This window comes from Mustela putorius, unplaced genomic scaffold (genome assembly GCF_011764305.1).
Source record: "Mustela putorius furo isolate JIRA1106 unplaced genomic scaffold, ASM1176430v1.1 tig00002195_pilon_pilon_pilon, whole genome shotgun sequence".
NCBI lineage: Eukaryota > Metazoa > Chordata > Mammalia > Carnivora > Mustelidae > Mustela > Mustela putorius.
Genome location: NW_025421961.1, coordinates 125,964 through 148,938, shown reverse-complemented (window position 1 = coordinate 148,938; position 22,975 = coordinate 125,964). Strand labels below are relative to the sequence as shown.

The 22,975-nt window shown below is 44.8% G+C and overlaps 1 protein-coding gene and 1 long non-coding RNA gene across 4 annotated transcripts; one reads left to right on the top strand and one right to left on the bottom strand.

The window, feature by feature from the left end:
* Nucleotides 1–616: 616 nt before the first annotated feature.
* LOC123394279 (glucokinase regulatory protein-like) lies at nt 617–18,412 on the bottom strand. Of its 3 annotated transcripts, XM_045088039.1 has the most exons (8): nt 17,899–18,412; nt 16,897–16,995; nt 16,563–16,660; nt 16,151–16,228; nt 15,670–15,705; nt 15,390–15,487; nt 15,210–15,292; nt 1,390–1,720 (listed from the first exon to the last, which is right to left on the bottom strand). In XM_045088039.1, exons 2-8 carry the CDS (start codon nt 16,911–16,913, stop codon nt 1,609–1,611), a joined length of 522 nt encoding a protein of 173 aa, XP_044943974.1. In that variant the 5' UTR covers nt 16,914–16,995; nt 17,899–18,412; the 3' UTR covers nt 1,390–1,608. The 3 variants fall into 3 exon arrangements, 2 of the variants coding, with proteins under 2 accessions (XP_044943974.1, XP_044943973.1); XM_045088038.1 differs by lacking the exon at nt 17,899–18,412 and having other exon boundaries at nt 16,897–17,637; XR_006609000.1 differs by lacking the exons at nt 15,210–15,292; nt 15,390–15,487; nt 15,670–15,705; ... (2 more) ...; nt 16,897–16,995; nt 17,899–18,412 and adding exons at nt 617–793; nt 1,006–1,060; nt 11,155–11,719 and having other exon boundaries at nt 1,678–1,720.
* LOC123394281 lies at nt 13,313–15,771 on the top strand. Its single transcript, XR_006609002.1, has 3 exons — nt 13,313–14,135; nt 14,656–14,918; nt 15,677–15,771. It is a non-coding gene; the product is annotated as an uncharacterized LOC123394281 (long non-coding RNA).
* Nucleotides 18,413–22,975: the final 4,563 nt, after the last annotated feature.

Sequence of the window (22,975 nt, the reverse complement as noted above, 5' to 3'; positions counted from 1 at the left end):
TGTCCTCTCACCTCAAAGACATGGAGATAAGTTTTCCCACATGGACTGTACTGGCCCCTTTCAAATTGGTTCTTTTGGCTCTGCTCAGAATGACTGTGTCTATTCCTCTCAGAGGCACTGCGTCCATTTCTTTCAGGGGGACTACAGTGAGTTCTATCTGAGGAACTGTGACCACTCCTCTCAGAGGACATGTGCTGTCTTACCTCAGTAGGGGTGTGTCCTCTCACCTCCAAGACAGGGAGATAGGTTTTCCCACATTTCTTCCTCAACCTCTTCTGTGCTTGCGCCTCAGGAGCCTGTTCTACCCTGTTGTGGCTGTAAGCAGGGAAATCATTCTCCTAAGGACAGCAGCTCCTCCAGATCATTATGCAGCAAATCCAGCCTTTTCTAAAGGAACAACCCGGCAAATCCGGAGCCATAGTTTACCGCCCAAACTAAGTAAATAAGCAACCAACTAGCAATCTCTCTTTTCCCTCTCTTTTTCCCTCCCTCTTTCCCTCTTTCCAACCTCTCTTCTTCGGTCTCTTCCACCCTCCCTCTTACAAGTTCTATCACCTTTGGGGCATCTGGCTAGCTTGGTTGGTAGAGCATGCAATTCTTGATCTCTAGAATTCAATTCAATTCAAGTAGAGTTTACTTAAGACAAAAACAAAAACTTCCACCACCCAACCTCCTCCCAGAAACGACCTTCCCTGACCTTGCACATTCCAGATGTTGGAAGATCTGTTGAAGACTTCTCTCCATTGACCAGAATGCGTACTCCTGGGCCCATCCCATAGGGAGACCTGAAAATCTGGATACAAGAGTAGGTCAATGTCACTGAAGTGATATTAAAGTACTAATAAGGAAACCAGTAAGAATAGTGACTTGACTTAGAAAAGGAACAGCTATCATTCTGAAGGAAGTAAAACAGTACTAGGTACCTTTCTCTTCACTCCTATAGAGCTTATCAGTAGAGTAAGCTGAAGAGAGGAGGAATAGATAGTGAAGGTCAACTCTACTCACTGTGTCCCATTAGCTTCGGAGCAGCTCATCCTAAGATTTTCTTCCCACTGGGAAGCTGGGAGCAGAGTTAAAGAAGCTTTTAGCACCCTAATTGTTGATACCACCTCTACCTTGTTCCACCCCCTTGTTGTACACATAAGAAAACAAAAGGTGAAACCATGCCTAGGGTCATTAAGTTAATTAGTGGTAGAGAGCTCAGACTTAACCTAGGAGTAGATGAAGCTGTTGGAAAGAGCAGGAACAATCATGCGAGTAGGGAGTTGGAGTAGGGGAACCAAAGTTCATAACACATATTTTTTTCCCCCAAAGGATTCTATCCAGTGCCTATGACAGGGGAAAAAGTTATTGGAACTTCCTGCACCAAAACATTAATCTCACCCAATTTCTTTCCTGATACTTTGAGTTCTACACAAAAGGAAAATTAGGCAAGAAAGCATGGGGAAAGGAAGCATAGGAAGAATTATCAATCTGTTTACATCTCTTTGGAAGTTGCTCAAAAGAATCTGGCATCTTTGGAGATGCTAGAAAGAATAATCACATTTCTTTCATTTACATAATCTTTTTCCAGTTCCCTCCCTCAACCTGTTATTAAAGTCTGGAGTCTTAAAGCAGACCCACAGTTGATTTGTCAGTAGCCTTGAGCTGAAGAATCAAGGATAGGATCTTTCTGACCTGTGAGTTTCTGGATCTTTTTGAATTTATGCTTCTTTGAAGTCTAGAGAGGCACAAAGAGAAAAGAATAAAATCAGAAAATGTTCTAGGTTAGAGAATCAAGAGCACATTTTCTCTTACAGACACAAATATTGATCCATTCGGTGTCCATAACCACAGCACAACTGGCACCCCTTCATGTATTCATAGATCATTTAATGAGTGCTTACTAAGTTCTAGGCAGTAGCTTGGGTGCTAGGACTACAAAGGTAAATATGACCCCTGTATTCTGGGAATTCACATTAATAGGGAAAACAGATGTCTAAACACCTAAGTTATAATACAGTGTGGTAAATATAGAGCACATAAACCACATGTAAATAAATATAGAACAGAAACATCTAAATATATTAATAAATAAATTTAAATTTATAGGTATATTAATAAATAAATATATAACAGAAATATAAGCGTCAGAGAATAAAAGGACAGGGATTCACTGCCTGGGAGAGATGGGAAAAGTTACTCCAGAAGTGGCCAATTGTACTGGAGTCTGAAAAATCAGCAGAAAGTTTTTAGGTGAAAAAAGAGCATTCCAGGCAAGTCCAAAGCAACATCCCCAAGAAGATTATAAAGTCATGAGTGTCAGGTGCACATTTGCTAAGACAAAAGCTGAAAATAGAAGTGGAAGCCAGATTTTGCCAAATGATGGAATTTTTATTTTATCCTTTAGGGCAGAATTTCCCGATCAGTAACATAAATTCCTGAGTTTTTTGCAAGCACGTTCCAAGTCACTTTAAAGGCAGAATTACATTTGTTACCATTTCAAATAAAACAATTTTTATTTCTCCCTTTTGAATCATGACATCAGTCTCGGAGAGTGTATTACAAGAGCCTACATAATATTCATAGTATTGCCAAAATGTTTTAGCTAAACAATGTTGAATAAAAGTGTTAAAAGCAAAAATTCTCCCAAGAATCCTGGTTCAACATAAGAAAGTAAATCAATGTGATACACCACATTAATAACACAAAGGGGAAAAAAACTGGACAATTATCTCAACTGGTGGAGAAAAAGGATTGCCAAAATCCAACACCTATTCATGATTTAATTAAAAATTTAAAACACTTAACAAACTAGGGATAGAAGGGAATTTCCTCAATATAGTAAGGGGTATTAATGAAAAACCCATAGCTAATATCATTCTCAATAGTGAAAGCCTGACAGCTTTTCTTTTAAGGTAGTGAACAGACAAGGATGCTCAATTTCACTACTTTTCTTTTCTTTTTTTTTTTTTTTTTTACATATTTTATTTATTTTATTTGACAGAGACCACAAGTAGGCAGAGAGGCAGGCAGAGAGAGGGGGGAGGAAGCCGGCTCCCCACTGAGCAAAGAGCCCGATGCAGGGCTCGATCCCAGGACCCTGGGATCATGACCTGAGCCAAAGGCAGAGGCTTTAACCCACTGAGCCACCCAGGCACCTCTTCACTACTTTTCTTTAACATTGTGCTAGAAACTCCAACCAGAGCAATTAGGTAAGAAAAGTAAAACCATCCTTTCCTTTGAAGAGGAAAAGTTAAAACAATCTCTATCTCTATTCACAGACGACATAATCTTATTTACAGGATATCATAAAGAATACACACACGCACACACACACAACACACACACACACAAAAACCAATTAGAACTAATAAATGAATTTAGCAAAGTTACAGAATGCAGTATCAACACACAAAAAAATCAGTTGTTGTTGTTGTTGTTGTTTTAAGTTGGCTGCATACTGGGCCCAATGGAGAGCTTGACCTCATGACCTAAGATCAAGATAAAGATCAATATCAAGACCTAAGCTGAGATCAAGAGTTGGATGCTTAGGGGTACCTAGGTGGTTCAGTCATCAAGCATCTGCCTTCTACTCAGGTCATGATCCCAGGGTCCTGGGATCAAGCCCCACATCTGGCTCCCTGCTCAGCTGGAAGCCTGCTTCTCCCTCTCCCACTCCCCCTGCTTGTGTTCCCTCTCTCACACTGTCTCTCTCTCTCTCAAATGTCAAATAAATAAAATATTTTTTTGCAAAAAATAACTAGATATCATGCTTAGCGAAATTGAATTTAATTTTTTTGGTGATAAAAAAGATTGAAAATAGAAACCCTGCCTAAGTGTTTAATCCAGCCTGCCTCAAGAATTTGTTGGGAAGTGTGTATTTATCAGCCTCCCCTGGGGATAAAATATAAGTTTAAAAAATATTATTAATATCAGCTAATTTTTCAATCTCCCCCCCCAACTCTGTGAAGTTGGGATTTATCAGCCTGTATATTAATATCAGCTGTGTGTGTGTGTGTGTGTGTCTATGTGGTGTTATAATAACACATCTGGTGTTTGTCCCAGACTCCTGACACAGAGCTTCAAAAACACTGGGGGGGCACCTGGGTGGCTCAGTGGGTTAAAGCCTCTGCCTTCGGCTCAGGTCAATATCTCAGGGGTCCTGGGATCGAGCCCCGTATCGGGCTCTCTGCTCAGCAGGTTCCTCCTCTCTCTCTGCCTGCCTCTCTGCCTGCTTGTGATCTGTCTGTCTCTGTCAAGTAAATAAATAAAATCTATTAAAAAAAAAAAAAAGCGTTTTGGTGAGACACTTGTCTGGTGCTTTGTTTAAAAAAAAAAAAAAACACTGGGAATTTCCTGAGTGATAGGAATGCCTTGGTTATGCTAATGAGGTAGAAAAGAAAAGTTACTTCTCCCTTTACTTTGGGAGGCTGAATTAACCTTGATTCTAGAATCTGATCAAGACATTATTAGAAAGGAAAACTCACAGGTCAGTCTCTTTCAAGGAAACAGACGCAAAATTCCTAAACTTAATATCGGCAAACGTGATCCAACAATATATAAAAAGGATCATGAACAGTGTCACAAACATGTTATATCTGTTTCAGGAATTCACAGTTGGTTTAATACTTTAAAAATTCATTGTATTTCAGCACTTTAATAGAATAAAACAAGAAAAATCATATGAGCATCTCAATAGAGGCAGAAAAAGTGCTTGATAAAATTCAACACCCATTCACGCTAAAAATTCTTAGCAACCAGAAGTAAAAGGGAGCTTTCTTCATCTGCTAAACAATATTTACAAAAGCCACACAGCAAACATTATGCATAAATGGTGAGTTAAAGAAAAACCTTCCTCTACATAAAGAAAGAAGATAAAAATCCCCACTATCTACTGAACACAGTACTGGGAATCTTACTCCATGCAACAAAGCAAGGAAAGAAATAGAAGTCATAGGATTAGAAAAGAAGAAATAAAGTTATCATATGCAGACAATGGGACTGTGTAGGGAATCACAAAATGCCTTTGGAAAAGCATCTACCGATCCATTTTCAGGATTGATAAGCAAATTAAGCAAGATTTTTAGATAAAAGGTCAATATAGGAACCCCCCCTTTTGTTTTTGAAAAGTCCATTTTATTTTGAGGTATTTATTATTATTTTTTAAAGATTTTATTTATGGGTGCCTGGGTGGCTCAGTGGGTTAAGCCTCTGCCTTCAGCTCAGGTCATGATCTCAGGATCCTGGGATGGTGGCCCACATCAGGCTCTCTGCTCGGCAGGGATCCTGCTTCTCCTCTTTCTCTCCCCTCTGCCTGCCTCTCTGCCTACTTGTGATCTCTGTCTGTCAAATAATTGAATAAAAAGAAATCCTTAAAGATTTTATTTATTTGAGATAGAGACAGTGAGAGAGAACATGAGAGGAGAGAAGATCAGAGGGAGAAGCAGACTCCCCATGGAGCTGGTAGCCTGATGCGGGACTCAATTCCGGAACTCCAGGATCCTGACCTGAGCCAAACGCAGTTGCTTAACCAACTGAGCCACCCAGGCACTCTATTTTGAAGTGTTGACATAATTTAGAAAATGACTTTTTTTTTTTAAGATTTTTTTTTGAAATAATCTCTACATCCAGTGTGGGGCTCAAACTTACTATCCCAAGATCAAGAGTCACATGCTCTACTGACTGAGCCAGGCAGGTGCCCCTAGAAAATGGCATTTAAAAGACCAGACCTGGGTGGCTCAGTGTGTTAAAGCCTCTGCACCTGGGTGGCTCAGTGTGTTAAAGCCTCTGCCTTCGGCTCAGGTCATGATCCCAGGGTCCTGGGATCAAGCCCCGCATTGGGCTCTCTGCTCAGCGGGGACCCTGCTTCCCCCTCTCTCTCTGTCTGCCTCTCTGCCTACTTGTGATCTCTGTCTGCCAAATAAATAAATAAAATCTTTTAAAAAGTAATAATAATAATAAAATAAAATACCAGAATTGTGTCCCTCCTAATAATCATCATGACCTCTGAAATTGTCTCCCATCCCTCCAAAGTAATTCTGATAAGACTTAGATCCAACTTACCCATTTAAAGAAATAGAGAAGAAAAATGGAACATATTAAATAACAACATGGGTATTTAATCAGTAAAATCAGGCCTGCAAAACTCTAGAGGACAAATGATCCATTTCTTTAACATATAAATGGAAAGAATAAAAGAAAGATATGGAGGTAGGGAATCTACAAATTGTAAGGAAATTAAACACACCAACCAATCTCAATATTGGAACCTTATTTACATCTTGAGTCAAACAGACTGTCAAAAATGATTTTTATCATTTATGATACATTTGGTATTTGAATACTGATGGATATTTGATGGTACTCAAAGATGATTGTTAAATTTTTAGGCATATAATGATACTGTGATTAAGTATTTTCTCTTAAAAGAGTCTTTACCTTTTGGAAACACCTATTTAATTAGGAATGAAATTATGTTACCCGACATTTGCCTTGTCAAAACAATGTGGGTTATGGAATCACGAAGATTCATTTTGCACTTTTTTAAAAGATTTATTTTTTTATTTATTTGACAGACAGAGATCACAAGTAGGCAGTGAGGCACGCGGGGGTCAGGGGTGTGGGGAGCAGGCTCACTGCTGAGCAGACAGCCCGATGCAAGGTTCGATCCCAGGACCCTGAGATGATGACCTGAGCCAAAGGCAGAGGCTTTAACCCACTGAGCTACCCAGGTGCCCTTGAGCCACCGTTTTTGCCTTCAGATGCCCAAGATGAAAAGCAACAGTTACTCCCCATGGTTTAAGAACCTAACCATCTGGGCACTTGGGTGGGTCAGTTGGTTGAGTGTCTCTTGATTTGGGCTCGTGTCCTGATCTGAGAGTCATGGGATCAAGCCCCACATTGGTCTCCATGCTCAGTGGGAAACCGACTTGAGGTTTCTCTCTCTCTCTCTCCCCCTCACTGCCCCTCCTCACTGCTTGCGCACACGCTCTCTCTAAATAAATAAAAATAAAATCTTTGTTTTTTAAAAAAGGACATGACCTTCCACCATTTGGGATAAACTGCAAAAGCTCCAGAACTCCCATACAGTACAAAGGTTGGGGGAGGAAAAACGGACCCTGGGCTTCTTAGCCAACCTAGGTCATAGGAGGCTTAAAGCAGATTATACTCAATGTAGACAAGGAACTATATATGCCCTTTCTTATATCTAAGTGTTCTGGAACAATGCACACCTGTTAAAGTCAATGAACTTTCATGCCTCACCTGTTACATGGGGGAAAGTGGGCATTCGTCTTCTCCTCTTAAAGATGTTAAAATGAACTTTCCAACTTTAAAAAACATGCTGCTTTAAAATGAAAATATTATATACCTAATGTCACTTATCATGTATTATGAAAAAGAGATAAAGCGATGTATAAATTCCCAAGGGGTCGACAAATTTTGACAATGAAAGTTTTCAGGGTCCAAACAGGCTGGGAAAAGCTGCTGCAGGTGGTGGGGTGCTGAGAGATTTTGTTTGTTGGTTCAGTCAGTTTTGGCGAGTGACACAGTCAGCCGTGGGAAGCTCTGTGCGTGTGGTTTCTCTTCCATAAAGCCAGGGCTATGTTCTATGCTCTAGGCTGGAAAAAGTTGGTAGGAGACCAGCCAGCATACCATAAATAGATGAAGTCCTAGTGAGGACAGTAATACTCAAGTGGGATTGCTGTGTTTGAGAGATGTTTATGAGAAGAAAAAACACTGAAAGGAACTTTGTGGCCAAATATGTTGATAACTACATCTACCTCCAAGATCTAGAGTATAGGCTAATGCTGTCCAATAGAATTTTCTATGATGATGAAATATCCAAGATCTGCTCTGTCCAATGTGATAGCCTCTAGCCACATGTGATACTTGAAACGTCCACAGTGCGAGTAAGGAACTGAATTTTAAATTGTATGTAATTTTGGTTAATTTAATTTGAATGGCGCCACGTGGCCAGTGGATACCGGACTGGGTAGCACAGGTCTAGACAATTAATCTGAGCGGCAAGGTGAACATCTCTGCATAGATTTTACAAGCACTTCAAATGGTAGAGTTCATTTTCAGCCTCCTACCACACAACTTCTGCCTAATGTTTCCTTTGTTGTTCAAAATGCCATCATCTTGTCCGTCACCCAGGGTTAAAATTGAAAAGTCATGTATTCATTTCACAGACACCCAGGGAGCACTTACTAAATGTCAGGGAACATTTTTCACGCAACTAGAACAATCATAAAATTTGTACAGAACTACAAAAGATCCCAAACTGCCAAAACAATCTTAGGGGAGGAAAAAAACACATCTGGAGGGGTCACAATCCCAGATTCCAAGGTATACTACTTCAAAGCTTTAAGAATCAAAATAGTATGGTACTGGCACAAAAACAGGCACACAGATCAATGGAACAGAATAGAAAGTCAGAAATAAACTCATGATGATATGGTCAATTAATCTTTGACAAAGGAGGAAATATGTGATGGGAAAAAGTCTCTTCAACAAATGGTGTTGAGAACACTGACTTGCTAAATGCAAAAGGATGAGATTGGACCATTTTCTTACAACATACACAAAAATAAACTCAAAACAGGTAAAGGACCTCTATGTGTGACCTGAAACCATAAAAATCCTGGAAGAGAGCACAGGGAGTAAGTTCTCTGACATTGGCCACAGCAACATATTTCTAGATATGTCTCCTGAGGCAAGGGAAAGCAAAGCAGAAATAAACTGTTAGGACTACACCAAAACTAAAAGCTTCTGCACAGCACAGGAAGCAACCAACAAAACCAAACAACAACTTACTGAGTGGGAGAAGATATTTGCTAATGACATATCCGATAAAGGGTTAGTATCCAATAGAGAGAGAGAAATTACACAATTCAACACCCCAAAAACCAAGTAATCCAATTAGAAATGGGCCGAAGAGAGGTGCCTGGGTGGCTCAGTCAGCGAAGTGTCCGACTCTCTGTCTCAGCTCAGGTCGTGATCTCAGAATCATGAGATCAAACCCCACGTTGGGCTCCACACTCAGGGCTGAGTCTCCTTGAGATTCTCTCGCTCGCCTTCTGCCATCCCCCACACTCGTGTTCTCTCTCTCTCTCTAAAATAAATAAGTAAAATAGTTTTAAAAATTTAAAATAGAATTATATTATCCAGTAATTGCATTATTGGATATTTACCCAGAAACTTTGAAAACACTAATTCAAAAGGATATAGTACCACTATGTATATAGCAGCATTATTTTTTTAAAAGATTTTATTTATTCAATTGACAGAGACAGAATGGATGAGTGAGGCGGAGGGACAGAGGGAAAGAGAGAAGCAGGCTCCCCCTGAGCAAGGAGCCTGACACGGGGCTTGATCCAGGACCCCAGATTCATAATCTGAGCCGAAGGCAGACACTTAACCAACTAAGCCACCCAGGTGTCCCCAGAGTAGCATTATTTACAAAAGCCAAATGATGGAAGGACTCCAAGTGTCCACTGACAGATGAATAAATAAAGAATATGTGATACACACACACACACAAACACACAATGGAATATTGTTCAGTCATAAAAATGAATGAAATCTTGAAAAAAATGAACGAAACCTTGTCAATTGCAACAACGTGCATGGATCTAGAGAATATAACGCGAGGTGAAATAAGCTGGTCAGAGGAAGACAAATTCCTTGTGATTTCACTCACATGTGGAATTTAAGAAACAAAACAAATGAACAAAGGAAAAACAAAGAGAGAAATCAAAAGAGAGACTCAAGTACAGAGAACAAACATGGTTCCCAGAGGTGGGGGGTGGGGGATGGGTGCACGGGATTAAGAGTACACTTATCTGGATAAGCACTGAGTGATGTATAGAATTGTTGATTTACTATATTGTACACCTGCAACTAATATAACACTGTATGTTAACTATACGGCAATTAAAATTATAAAATTATAAAATAATATACAAATTTCCTTTCTTTAAAAAAATAATGTGACAAGGCACCTGGGTGGCTCAGTGGGTTAAAGCCTCTGCCTTTGGCTCAGGTCATGATCTTAGGGTTCTGAGATCCAGCCCAGCATCGGGCTCTCTGCTCAGCAGGGAGCCTGCTTCCTCTCCTCTCTCTGCCTGCCTCTCTGCCTGCTTGTGATCTCTGTCTGCCAAATAAATAAATAAAATCTTAAAAAATAAGTAAATAAATAAAATCTTAAAATAAAAAAACCCTTGGACATAATTTTTTTTTTTAAGATTTATTTATATTTGAGAGAGAGAGAGCGTGGAGCAGGGGGACAGGAAGGAGAAAGGAGGAAGGGACAGAGCCAGACTCCCTGCTGAGCAGAAGGCAGGTCACCAGGCTTGATCTCATAATCCTGAGATTATGACCTGAGCCTAAATCAAGAGTCACAGACCAACTGAGCCACCCAGGTGCCCCCTGACATCTTCCCATTGCATATAGAATGGATATATATATATGTACATATACATACATATATTTATGTATGTATGAACTCTTCAGCCTGGCATTGAAAGCCCTCTACAATGTCACCTCTGTCAATTTTCCAGATTTTTCTGTCACTGACCTCCCTATACTTCTACCTTCCAACCACATAGGTGTCCTCTCTTCAAACATATCCGACACTCTTCAGTTTCCCCCGCTTTTCCCCAATCCATTCCTTCCAACTGGAAAGTCGTCCCTACTGTCTTCCATCCACCCTATCCATGTCCAAAGCCCTTCCCTTCTTCTGAAGCACAATTCAATCCTGAGCTCCCCCAGAGGCATTTTCTAGATCCCCCTGCTTCAAAAGACTGCCTCCAACCCCTTCAGCACTATTTATACTTCTACTAACTCTTATCATTTTCTCTTTCATTATGTATATATCCATCTCTCCCCCCCAGGTTCGCCTAGAGCTCCTAGAGGGTGCGGTTGGGGTTTTATTTTTCCTCAATGTCTAGTGCGCCACCATACATAATAGGAGCTCAAGGTTTGCTGAAATAAACTGAAAGGAACACGACTGAGCATGATTGACACTTCTAGGAAGACATCCATAGGCACTGTCTCAACTCCCCTCTTCCCCCACCCAGTTCCTCCCCTGGCCCAAGAGGTAGGCGTTTCCAATGCTTCAGAGGCAGGGACGGGGAGCAGTGGATTTCCAGGGAAGGTTGCATCACATACCTCTGAGGCTCTCTTGGCTGCCACCTGTTCCCTGTTCTGTCTTCCAGAGAAGAGCAGCCAAAGCCTCCAAAGGAATAAACCAAGTAGTAGTAGAAGGCTGACACATGACGGAGGAGGTATGGCCAGCCGCCAAATCGGTGCCATTTCTCAACCCCCTGCCTCTCTCAGCAAACAATATTACCCCTCAAGGCTGTGACTCCATATGACAGCACAATGGTCATTGCAAGGTCAACCTGACAGGGCCCAGCCAATGTGCGAGCTGCTTGGGTCTCTTCTCTGAGATGTGTCCATCAGAGGCCCCTTCCTGCAGCTGCCCATGGGCTCTGCCTTGGCAGCCAATGCTCAGGGAAGACCTCCTTTAGCATTCTACTAGGATTGGGTTGGCCAAGTTGGCATAGAGAGTATGGAGGGAAGATTTCAAAGGAGCAGCCCCTCCAAAGGGCTTATCTTGTCCTATAAGCATCTTCTCTGGAACCTTTCACTCTCTAGAGGTCCAGGTCTGCTGTCCTATGTTCCCAACCACAAATTAGAATACTGAGGCAAGTACATTTAGGAAAGCTAGGCTATCGTAAGTACAGATACTCTCAGGAACTGTGATTATACATGGTTTCTAACTCCAAAGATTGACACATTTCTTAGTTGCTATAAAATTGAAACAGAGATGAGATGTCACTTAGGGAAATTAAATGATCTTAGAGGATCACTCAGCTCTAAAACCCATAGTCTCATTTTCCGGAAGATTTATTATGTCATTACACCCAGAGTAAACTGGATTCTCTATGGTTAATTCCCTGTAAACAAGATTTACAAAGAATCAACTTGTGCTATACTATAAAACTGGCCAGGTTTTTTTTTTTTTTTCATGTAGGAATGTTAATTGGAAGATCAATTCAATTAAATAGCTATTGAATAGCAGGCACTGTTTTTGAAAAAGACAATGATGGTATCTCACCTCACAGAATTTTCAACCCACTTGGGGAAGACCAAGTAATATTCTCAGGAAGCCCATCATCAAGGAAGTGGTTAAAAAACACATGATATGTCCAGATTATGAAAGACTTTGCAGTCATATAAAGATTATAAAGAATGATACTTGATAGGCTGAGCACACCTTCTGAGGCAGATTACTAGTATATGCCAGCCTGATGTTCTAAGGTTAAGCTTCGAGGTACAGTTTTGGTTCTTAGAACACGTGTGTACAATCTGACAAACACTTATAAAAAGGATTTTATTTATTTATTTGAGAGAGTGAGAGAGAGAGGAGTCTCTAAGCAGGGAGAGGGGCAAAGGGAGAGGGAGAAGCAGGCTTCCCATTGAGCAGAGAGCCAGACACAGGGCTTAATCCCAGGACCCCAGGATGGTGACCTGAGTCAAAGTCAGATGCTTAAGCAACTGAGCCACCCAGGTGCCCCACTTTTTTCTCTATGTGTTTAAAAATGTAGTCTTTCAGGGTATCTGGGTGGCTCTGTGGATTAAGCCTCTGCCTTCAGTTCAGATCATGATCTCAGGGTCCCGGGATCGAGCCCCGCACCAAGCTCCCTGCTCACTGGGGAGTCCGCTTCCCTCCCTCTCTCCCTGCCTCTCTGCCTACTTGCGATCTCTTTCAAATAAAGAAATAAAATCTTTTTAAAAAATATATTCCTTGTGTCTTGAATATTCACTCACCATTATGTTCGAGTTTTGTGATCTCTGTCAAATACATAAATATTTTTTAAAAAATGATGATATGGATATATTTATACCGAAAAGTGTTCTTATTTTTCAGTGAAGAGAAGCAAGTTAAAAACAGCATGGCAAGGATGGTCCTATTTTTGTATAAGTATATTTAAACACTTACACATGCATAAAAAAGCCTAGAGGGACATTCTCCAAAATTTGTCTAAGTGGTTTTTTGGAAGAAGGGTGGGTTTTTTTGTTTTTTGTTTTAAACAGATTTTATTTATTTATTTGACAGAGAGATCACAGGCATGCAGGGAGGCAGCAGAGAGAGAGAGGAGGAAGCAGGCTCCCTGTGGAGCACAGAGCCAGATGCGGGATTCTATCCCGGGACCCTGAGATCATGACCTGAGCCAAAGGCAGAGGCTTTAACCCACTCAGCCATCCAGGCACCCCATTCTAAGGATATGCTTTTAAAATGGGACACTGGATGTTTTGTTTTCATAACATTAAAAAAAAAAAAAAAAAGCATTTGTATCTGAGATTTATTCTTTTCCTTGGCACAGTCAAGGTCGAATTTAAGGAATATAAGCAATCCCTTAGATCCTTTAGTCTCCTGAAAACACTGGGGCTCAGTGAGCCCACTGAGCCACCCAGACGCCCCTAGAAGAAGGTTCTTATGGATGCTTTTCTCCTTTTGATTTCTGTATTTTCCAAAGTGTTTACAATAAAAATATTGCTACTATAATTATAATTTTCTTTAAAAACACAGATCTTTTTCAAAGATCACAGGATAACATTCCCTACTATATCCCCTATCCCTGGAATAGGACCAGGCACGTGATAGGTACATAATGAATGAATGAGTAAAAGAATCTGGCTCAATTCATGGATATGGTGGAAATTTGTACTGTAAAGTGAAATAAACCACAGACGTAGAGTCACAAGGCCAGGGTTCCAGTCCTGGATCCTGCTTTAGCCACGTGGCTGTGATTACAATGCTTTAATCTCTTAGTTTCAGCTTCTTTATCTGAGATGGGGGGAATAACCTACATCCTACATCCCTTATGAACCCATTATGAGAAATGATATTATAAATGAAATAGTTTGTAAAGTACAGAGTCCTACGTGTGTATTAGGTATGATGACGGCACAGTGGAAGCTGGAAGAGGCATCTCACATCAAGGAGGGTTCTAGACAATGTGGGTTTCATCGGAGAAGATTTCTCAGGAGATGCGAGATGTCAAAGGAGACCACGAATGTGGAAAGTATGCCAAAAAAGTAGAGCTGTGACCAATGAACACCATTTGGAAGGGAAGACAAAGGTACGCACTGGAAGGAGCATGGACCCCCTGGCTCAGGGAGAAGGGCTTCCTTTGAGTTCTGAGTGCAGGTAAGAAAGCATGGCAGCTGTTTGGTCAAGTCAGGAAGCTTCCTGGAAGAGGTGATCTGAATAATGGATGAGACCACATCTCTCCAGCGCAACCCTTCAGGGCCCTGACGGTGCCCTGTGGATGGTGGGCAGGAGTTAGGTGAGAAAACCGAGGAACCACAGATGCAAAAACTGCTTTCTTTCTTGGGCCACAAAGCACAGCTGAACTAATATTCAGATGTCCCAGTGCCCTCTCCAGACCAAAATGCAAAGTATATCCAAATTGATAATTATTGCTATGATTATTTTCAGTGCTTGTACTGATAATGTCTTGCTAAAGCATTATCAGTGCATCAGTAGTGAAATTATAATTAGTAAAATTATAATTACAAATATAATCAATTATAATTAGTGAAAACTAGTGAAATTATCATTTCCTTATATTACAGACAATATCTGTATTTTGTCTGCAGTGAATTCAGCATAGTGACCTTGCAAGGATATACCTTAAAGACTTTTGTATGGTGAGGATGACTATAACATCAACAATGAACCTGAAACAAGGGACAAATGAGTATCTGTCAGGTGACTGGTGGCCTGGCCTGTCTTTTTCATATATTCCTGGAGAGAACTGAGCCACTTCCTTGGAAACACTGACCAGTGACCCAGTAACACAAGAACTTGCCCAGCTGGCTTTCTGGGAGTCCAACAAAGCTTTCCACCCTCCAGCCTTGAGGTTTGTTTGGTTGTATTTTGTTGTTGTTGTTTTGTTTTGTTTTTAGATTTTATTTATTTATATGCCAGACAGAGATCACAAGTAGGTAGCAGTAGGGGGCAGCAGGCTCTCTGCTGAGGAGAGAGCCTGATACAGAACTCAATCCCAGGAGCCTAAGATCATGACCTGAGCCAAAGGCAGAGGCTTAACCCACTGAGCCACCCAGGCACCCCAGCCTTGAGTTTTCTAATTTCTGGAACCCTTGCCCCTCTGAGTCCCTCAGCACAGAGAACACCCTCTCATTCCCCATACCTGGATGAAGTTCCCTTCCTATTCGAAGAAAAGCAGTGGCCACGTGATGCGGATGATGGAGGGAAGAGCTTCCTCAGAGGGGTCTGGAGAAACAGAGAGAGAATGAGCCAGAGCAGCATCCCCAGGAAGGCCTTGCTGTAACTGCCACCCCAGGTTCCGTCCCCAAGGCTGGACCCTCACCGGCAGGGTCTGCCCCACGGTGCTATGCGCCACGGCCTGGATGTGGGCCATCTTCTCCTTCACCTGCTCCAGGAGCGCCTGCACCTCCTTGAGGTTGTCTAGGAGAGGGGAGGGCGCCAGAGACCAAAGCTGTTCTTCCTGTTCCCTGTGGTCCTGTCAGGACACGCACCCCTCTCCCTGCCTCGGAGCAGGTGCTTTAAGACCCAGAAAAATGACAGCTCCCCTGAGTCACTCCCCTGCCTCCCTCTGCTCACCCCACTGCTCCTGCCTTCCCTCTCACCATCCAGGGTGAAAATGAAGACCACGGTGCCGATTTCTGTAAGGGATGGCAAGATGCACGTCAGGAAGTCCTCTTGGGAGAAGGAGAACTGGGGACCCTGGGCACGAGAAAATGGGGGGCCCCCTCCCATGAAGAACTCCCACCCACAGACCTGCGGACCACAGAGGGCCTCACAGGACCTCTCACACAGCGTGTTTGTACACAGATGGAAGAACCGAGGTTCAACGAGGTCAAGTGTTTTGCCCAAGATGATGCAGCAAGTTGAGGGAAGAGCCCTGGACTAGAGCCAGCTTTAGAGGGAGAATCCAGAACCTTCCGCCCTCTCTGTGCTTCCCCAAAGCCTCCCGACCTCTAACCCATATTCCCTTCCCTGGACTGTCTGCCTGCTCTCCTCCCCCACCTGTCCCCAGCGCCCCTCACCTCCCACTCCCTGCACACCTGTCACCTTCACAACCTGCCCCATGTCCCATCATACACTTGCCCCCGTGGATGAGCTCAGTCCTCTGGTTAAACATGTCACTCTGATCACCAGTGAGAAAGCTGTGGATATCTCGGTAGTCTGGAACATTTAAGGACAGGGAGAAAGGAATGATGGGCTTTATAGGAAAGATTGATTCTAGGCTTGGGGGAACGTTCATGGGTCTTGAAGGAAAGTGCCCAGAGGGGTGGCGGGTGAGGTGTCACACACATGGGAGGCCACAGCTAAGCGGGGCTGGGAGTTGAGGAACCAAGTCCTGAGTAGGGGTTCACAGCAAGGAGCATTTGACTGAAATGCCTATTCAAATAGGACAGTCTGGACATCGAATGAGGAACCCCCATGGGCTGCGGATGGGGGTAGGAAATCAGTTTGCATTCAGGAGGAGCCAGGAAGAAAGTCTAGACTGGGGTCCCACCGGCACCAAAGCTGTGGATACACTCCACTCCATCCATGATGGCCATGATGCCCAGGGTCTGCCAGCCAACCAGGTACACGCGGCCTTTTTCCTCCAGGCTGAGCACGGGCCAGAAATCAGGACACGAGAGGAGACACGGCAGTGAGAAAAGATCAGGGATCAGAGCAAGATGCACACGGCCAAGCACAGGTGCAAACCAACAGAAAGGTTACCGCGCCCTCCACCACGCAGACCTGCTCCCCTCACCGCGTTAAGGAGTCCTCAGGGTCTCCGCTGTTCTCAGGACAGTCCCCCATCCACGCAACCTCCCCACTCCTAATACGTTTCCACACACCTGATGCTGGCTTGCATCGTCAGGGCAGCGATCTTCGGGCTTTGACTCTAGGTCACCTGATGAGCCCGCTCTAATGTCCGCAGGATTTCCAGAAGGCACCTGGGAGAAAGGCCACCAGGGGAAGGGCCCAGGGCCCCCTCTAGACAGCATGGGTACCCAGCCCTGCCCAGGGGAAGGCACAATTCCCTGACAACTAAGTTCTGCTGGTCCCTAGCGGAGGTGCGGGGAGTCCTGTCAGAACGCAGGGCAGAGGACAGAAAGGACTTCCGTGAGCAGAACACAAGACCCAACCGAGGCCGAAGGACATGAAGAGAGCGGGGCAAGGAGGACGGGCTCGGAGTGGACGGGGAGGTCAGCGGGGATTCTGGGAGCCAGGCCAGAGACACAGGCCCCCGCAGAAGGAGTTCTTCCTGCATGACCTGGGCCCTCCCCCAGCCAAAGACTCTCTGAAATGAGGTGAGCTTTCGGTGTCCCAGGTGGGCTCAGGGATTAGGTGTCCCAGGTGGGCACAGAGATCAGTGGGACCTGAGGAGCCCAGGGTCCCCAGGAAACAAGTGAGACTTTGTGTGCTAAGAAACCCAGGCCAGCTCTTTTCCCACGGCCCAGGGTGCGGTGGCGGTGGGACAGGCCCTGAAATGAGCATCCACTGCGGCACATACATTTTTGGTGAAGGAGAGTCCTCCATTAAAAGGAGCAGGGTTAACAGTATCTCAGACTCATTTATATCTTCACATGAATTACGCTACAAGCCTGGAATCTGGGAGTTGAGAAAAGGACCTCAGAAAGCACCCGGCCGCCCCGCCCCCCCCAGGACCACCACTGCATGTGCAGAGCCGCTCTTGAGGAATCCACAAGCCTTCCATGGAACATTCCAGCGACAGAAGCCTTCAGCTTCATCAAGAGGCCCACGCCAATGGTGAAGTCAGCAGAGCTCCCCGCTCCTGGCCGGGCACCAGCATCTCCAGGGGTGGTCTCAAAAATTAAGGGATTTCAGGGCCTCACCCCAAAGTGACAACATCCGAGCTCTCGCACAAGTGCCTACGAATCTACTTTCTTCTTGCTTTAACACTCCTGAGGCTGAACATCCAGGGAACCACACCTGAGCACTATCGTTTTCACATGCTGATCTCTGGGATCAAAGCGGCCATCTACATAGAGAATAAGGCGGAGGTGATTGGGTGGCACAGAGTCCTCAGGAAAGGGGGACAGGGTGGGGTTTGAGTAGCCAGAGGGGGACCCAAGGGGAGCCTAGGATGACAAAGGAGAATGGTTGCTACAATAAGGGAGCTGGGCAAAGGGGAATCAGAGGCCACTCCGCACCCACGGCTCCTTTGAACAGATGCTTCTCTTTGGGGTCCGCATCGTCCCAACCCTATTCTATCTCCTGGGCCTTGTTTTCCTTGTCTCTCCATTCCTGTTTTGAATGTCTGCTTTCTGGTATTTGATGTGGCCTCTGTAAGCTGCCTTTAGTCCTTCCCGAAAGAAGAGACTACATCAACCAGTGGACCAAAAAAACGAAATAAAAAAACAGAAACAAAACAGAATAAAACAAAAACCCACCAAAAACAAAATCCTCATAAGCTCAGGGACAGTCCGTATTTACTCTAATGTTCTGAGATGTGGTGAGCAAGACCATAGCCACCATGCCCTCCTCTTCGTGGCTGTAATGTAGATTTTGGTTTTGTTTGTTTGTTTTTTTTTTGTTTTAAAGATTTTTATTTTTTTATTTGGCAGACAGAGATCACAAGCAGGCAGAGAGGCAGGTAGAGAGAGGGGAAGCAGGCTCTCTGCAGAGCAGAGAGCCCGATGCGGGGCTCGATCCCAGGACCCTGGGATCATGACCTGAGCCAAAGGCAGAGGCTTTAACCCACTGAGCGAGCCACCCACTCGCCCCTGTACTGTAGATTTTGACAGGTTTCCTCTCAGCCTCCCTCAGGGGCCTGGCCCGTCAATGCCTTTCATTACAGTGGGCTCACCTGGCCATGTTCACGGGGCTGAAACCAACCAGGACTGCTAAGAAGGTGCCTGGGCTGTCCATGCCGGAGTCCACCTGGCCTGCCACAAAGGGAGCCTGATGGCAGGGGGAGAAAAAGGGTATGATGAGAGCGCAGGGGTTACTCTAGTGTTTCCTGAGGCGCAGGACCATCAGATTCCCCCGAGTCCTTGTTAGAAATGCAGAGTTCCAGCCCCAGGGAAGATTTACTGGATCTGCCTTGGAAGGGGAAAGCTCCAGGCCTGTATTTTTAACATGGTCCCCCAAGGAAATCCTCTGCATGGTAAAGTTTCAAAACTACTGGACTAAATTGTATGCTCCTTAAGGTCGGTGTCCTGCCCTCCTTGTGTGTCTCCTTCCGCATCTAGCATTGCTCGACCTGTTTCTCTTAGTGAATTGTTAGAATCAGAATACTGCAGTGGTGAGAGAAAAATTGGGGACACCAAATCCAGTGCTTGGAATCTTGTTAAAATGCAGATTCAGACTCAGTAGGTCTTGGTGGGGGGCGAGATTCTACATTACTAGCAAATCTTTGGAGATACTGATGTTGCTAAGCAAGGACCATGCTTAAGTAGCAAAGGACAGGTCCAGGGGTCAGCTTCTTATGTAAAGAGCAAGAGAGTAAATATTTTAGGCTTTGGGGCCCCTGTGAACTCTATGCAATACCCAACCCTATCGTTGTAGCATGAAGTGGCCATAGATCTTATGTAAACACAAATGGCTGTGTCTCAATAAAACTTTATTTACATAAACAGGCAGCAGCATGATGGCCACTGTGGTTTGCTGACCCTGGGACTAGTCCATCTACCTTGCTTGTTGAATGGACTGACACACAGGTATTCTGGAATCGGATCCTTTCCCTGTCATTCCACATTCATGCAGCTGGGTCTCAATTAGTGAGAGTAAAATCAAAATTCCTTGCGTGAACCGTTTCTGTTTTCTAGGACCCACTTCCGCAATCTATCTTCCCTGCTGTTCTGCCCCCACCCCCTTCCTCCCTGTAGAATGGATCCCCCCAGGCTGTCTTCACACTCGCAGAGAGTCCCACCAAAATGCCAATGACAATCACCCTCTTCTTCCCAGCGACCACCTAGGAGAGGAGGGTGGGTGAGACAGTGCCACCAGGAGGATTCTAGGATACAAACCTATTGCATGGAGATGTCAGGGTCAGGACTGGGGAAGAGGATGGGCTTTGGCTGGATGGGGACTTTTGTGTCCTCGTGAGAAGGAACAGACAGAGACGTCTGGTTGACTATCAGGGGAAAACACAGACCTTCTTCAGTTCTTCAATCCCGTGCAGGGCACTATCTTCTGTCCCCTCCCTAGATGCCACCACAGACCCAGGAGGACAGACTCAAAGTCAGTGGCACTGGTTGGAAAGCAGAAGATTATGGTATACAAGGGAAGAAAAGGGAATGCTTTAAGAGAAGGGAATGATGGAAAGATATCATTGACTGAAACACCTACTATTTGCTAAACACCACAACAGACACTTTTTAGGGCTGGACACTCCAATTCCAACAAGGGCCAGACAGGTGACATGAGTATGTGAAATGGGCCGAGGATAAGGCAATAAGAAATAATGGCGACCAAAGCAAACTGGGCACGATCTCCACCTGAAAGCCTGAAAATTCTATTTCTAGAAAATACTATCCAGGCCAAAGAAAATATTCACAGGCCAACGTGGCTTACCTGTCACTGCTTGCAATGAGGTAGGTGTAGAGGTTTCTGTCCTAGACCTTTCAAAGCTGGTTGAAGGAGACCTGTCACCGGGGAAGGACACGGGTTAGTGATGAAAGTGAAGGGAGCGGTAACCTTGGATTTTGACAACTAGTGTGAGGATTCCCTCAGGCCAGCGCTTAAGCCAGTCCTGCTTGGAATTTGGCACGTCGAAAGCTACTTGCAGATGACAGCTTGGGGTGCATGGGATGTAGAGACACCCTCAATAGATGGAGTGGGGCCCAGGTGGGGTTCGGAAGATACGGGGTTCCACGGTGAGATCTGTCTTTGAGACGAGAGGGAGCCGGGCCTCAAGAGGGCCACCTAGGAGCTTAGCTATGATGAGCTTTATGGTCCTGAGGGTTACCCCGAGAAGGCAGAGGAAGGAAAATCGGGGACCAGGATACTCACAGACATGAGAAACGCCATCCTGCCAGAGCTGCCCCCTCCACTCAGCACCACCAGCTCCCCCTCAGGTTCCTGAGAAAGAAAAATTCCCAGTGTCGCCAAGGCCTAGCTCCTAGCTCAGCTTGGGGGAAGCACATTCCTTCTTTGGCAGCAACAGAAGAACTCCTGGGGAGACTCCTTAACCCTCCTTAACCACAAAAGGGAACAGAAAGATGCCTGGATGTGAGAACGAAACTTCATTCTGACTCCTAAATCTGGCTTAGCTACTTACTCCAACCTTACTCATTCCAGAAAGGACGGAGAGCAGCTTTGTATCCAGCAATCACTCAATAAAAAGCAGTGCTACCCAGCAATTATTAGCTGGATATATTTGGGCAAGCTACTGTGATTGTCCTTTGTTTTCCTATCTGAAAAAAAAAATGGAAACAATCACACTCATTTCACAGGTTTTTGCAAAGGTAATGAGTGTGAAAGCACAATGTCAATTACAGAGTGTGATGTAGATAATAGTTATTCTAATTACTGTTGATTAATAAGATGACAATAAAGAGGCCAGAGGGAGGACTGGGAGAAAGGAGAATGGAGATGGAGTAAAATGAGAAGTGGAAGCCAAGAAAAGAGATCAAGTGGGGAGGGAGAGAAGTTAGGAGGGGAGGAGACAGAGAGACTGTACCTTCAGCACTTCCTGCACTTTGCCAGCCACTTGGACCATGGTGGTCAGAACTGATTCACTATACAGTCTCTGTAGGGAGCAGGTGGGAATCAGAAGCCAAAAAAAGGACAGTGGATTTGGGGGACGGGGAGGAATGAATGGTGTGGTGGAGGGGCTCTCAGGTCTCAAACACGAAGGACCATTGGCATGGAGCTGGCATCTTTATTTTCAGTGTCCAGGGGATGGGTCTGGGTTACCTAGTCTGTGGGCATGACTTGCCGCTCCTCCTGGAAGATCTCAGCATTACATTGTCCCAGCAATGGAACAATTTCCTCGGCATCTGCTTTGTCGAGGTCCTGGGTCAGTGGGTTTGACTCCTCTGTGATTGGCAGGGCTGCCTCATACCCAGACCTCTAGAGGGAAGGGAGCACAAGGATGCAGACAGGAAGCCCAGGCCTCGCTCACGCCTCCGGATCTGGAGGTGGGAGCGGCAGCAGGCACAAGGTTTGGGGACACACACACACACACACAGCATCCAAGGATTTAGCCTGAACTTGGTACTCTGGGCCTAAAGGGGAAGGTCAGGAAGGAAGATGGGAAGGAGGAGAGGGAAAACAGAAACCCAGGGTGGAGGGAAGTCCAGAAGAGAAATGATTCTAGGAATCAGTGCAGAAGACCAACATGGAGAAGGTGGGATGAGGGAGTCTCACCTCCCACTTGCCAGGCTCTGGGGTCTCAATCGCGTGTTGAAACCATTTTGTGCCTGGCATGGTCTCATGCTCTGGACACCCTGTCGTACCTCCATCTTCAGCTACACAAACGCTTCTGTCAAGCTAACTCTGCTTCCAGCTGGCGGGGGCCTTATCTGAGCCACAGTGATGATTAACCCAGGTACCCTGGCCTCTCCGAGCACCGCCCCCTCTGAGTATCTCTCCCCACACCCTTTCCCTATCAGTGGGCCCCCATCCCTCTGGGCACCCCAGGGAAGCTCTAGGGCTCCCTCTTTGCATACATGCACACTGCCCAGCCTCTGTTTTGCCCCATGAAGGGGCAAACCTGAGGTTCATTACTCTTAACCTTTGGAAATAATGACCTCTTCTCCAGAGGACCTGGAGCTCAGAAGTGCAGGGTAATACCCAGTCCCATGACAATGAGAATCCCTGAGCAGAGGATTCTTCTGGGACAAGGATGAAACAGCAGGCCAGAGATCAGGGTCCTCAGGGACAGCAGAGGTCAGAGGACCTGAGCCGTGGCTTGATCACATGTCCAGAACACACAGTACTCCGGGCCCCTCTTGCTCCATTTCA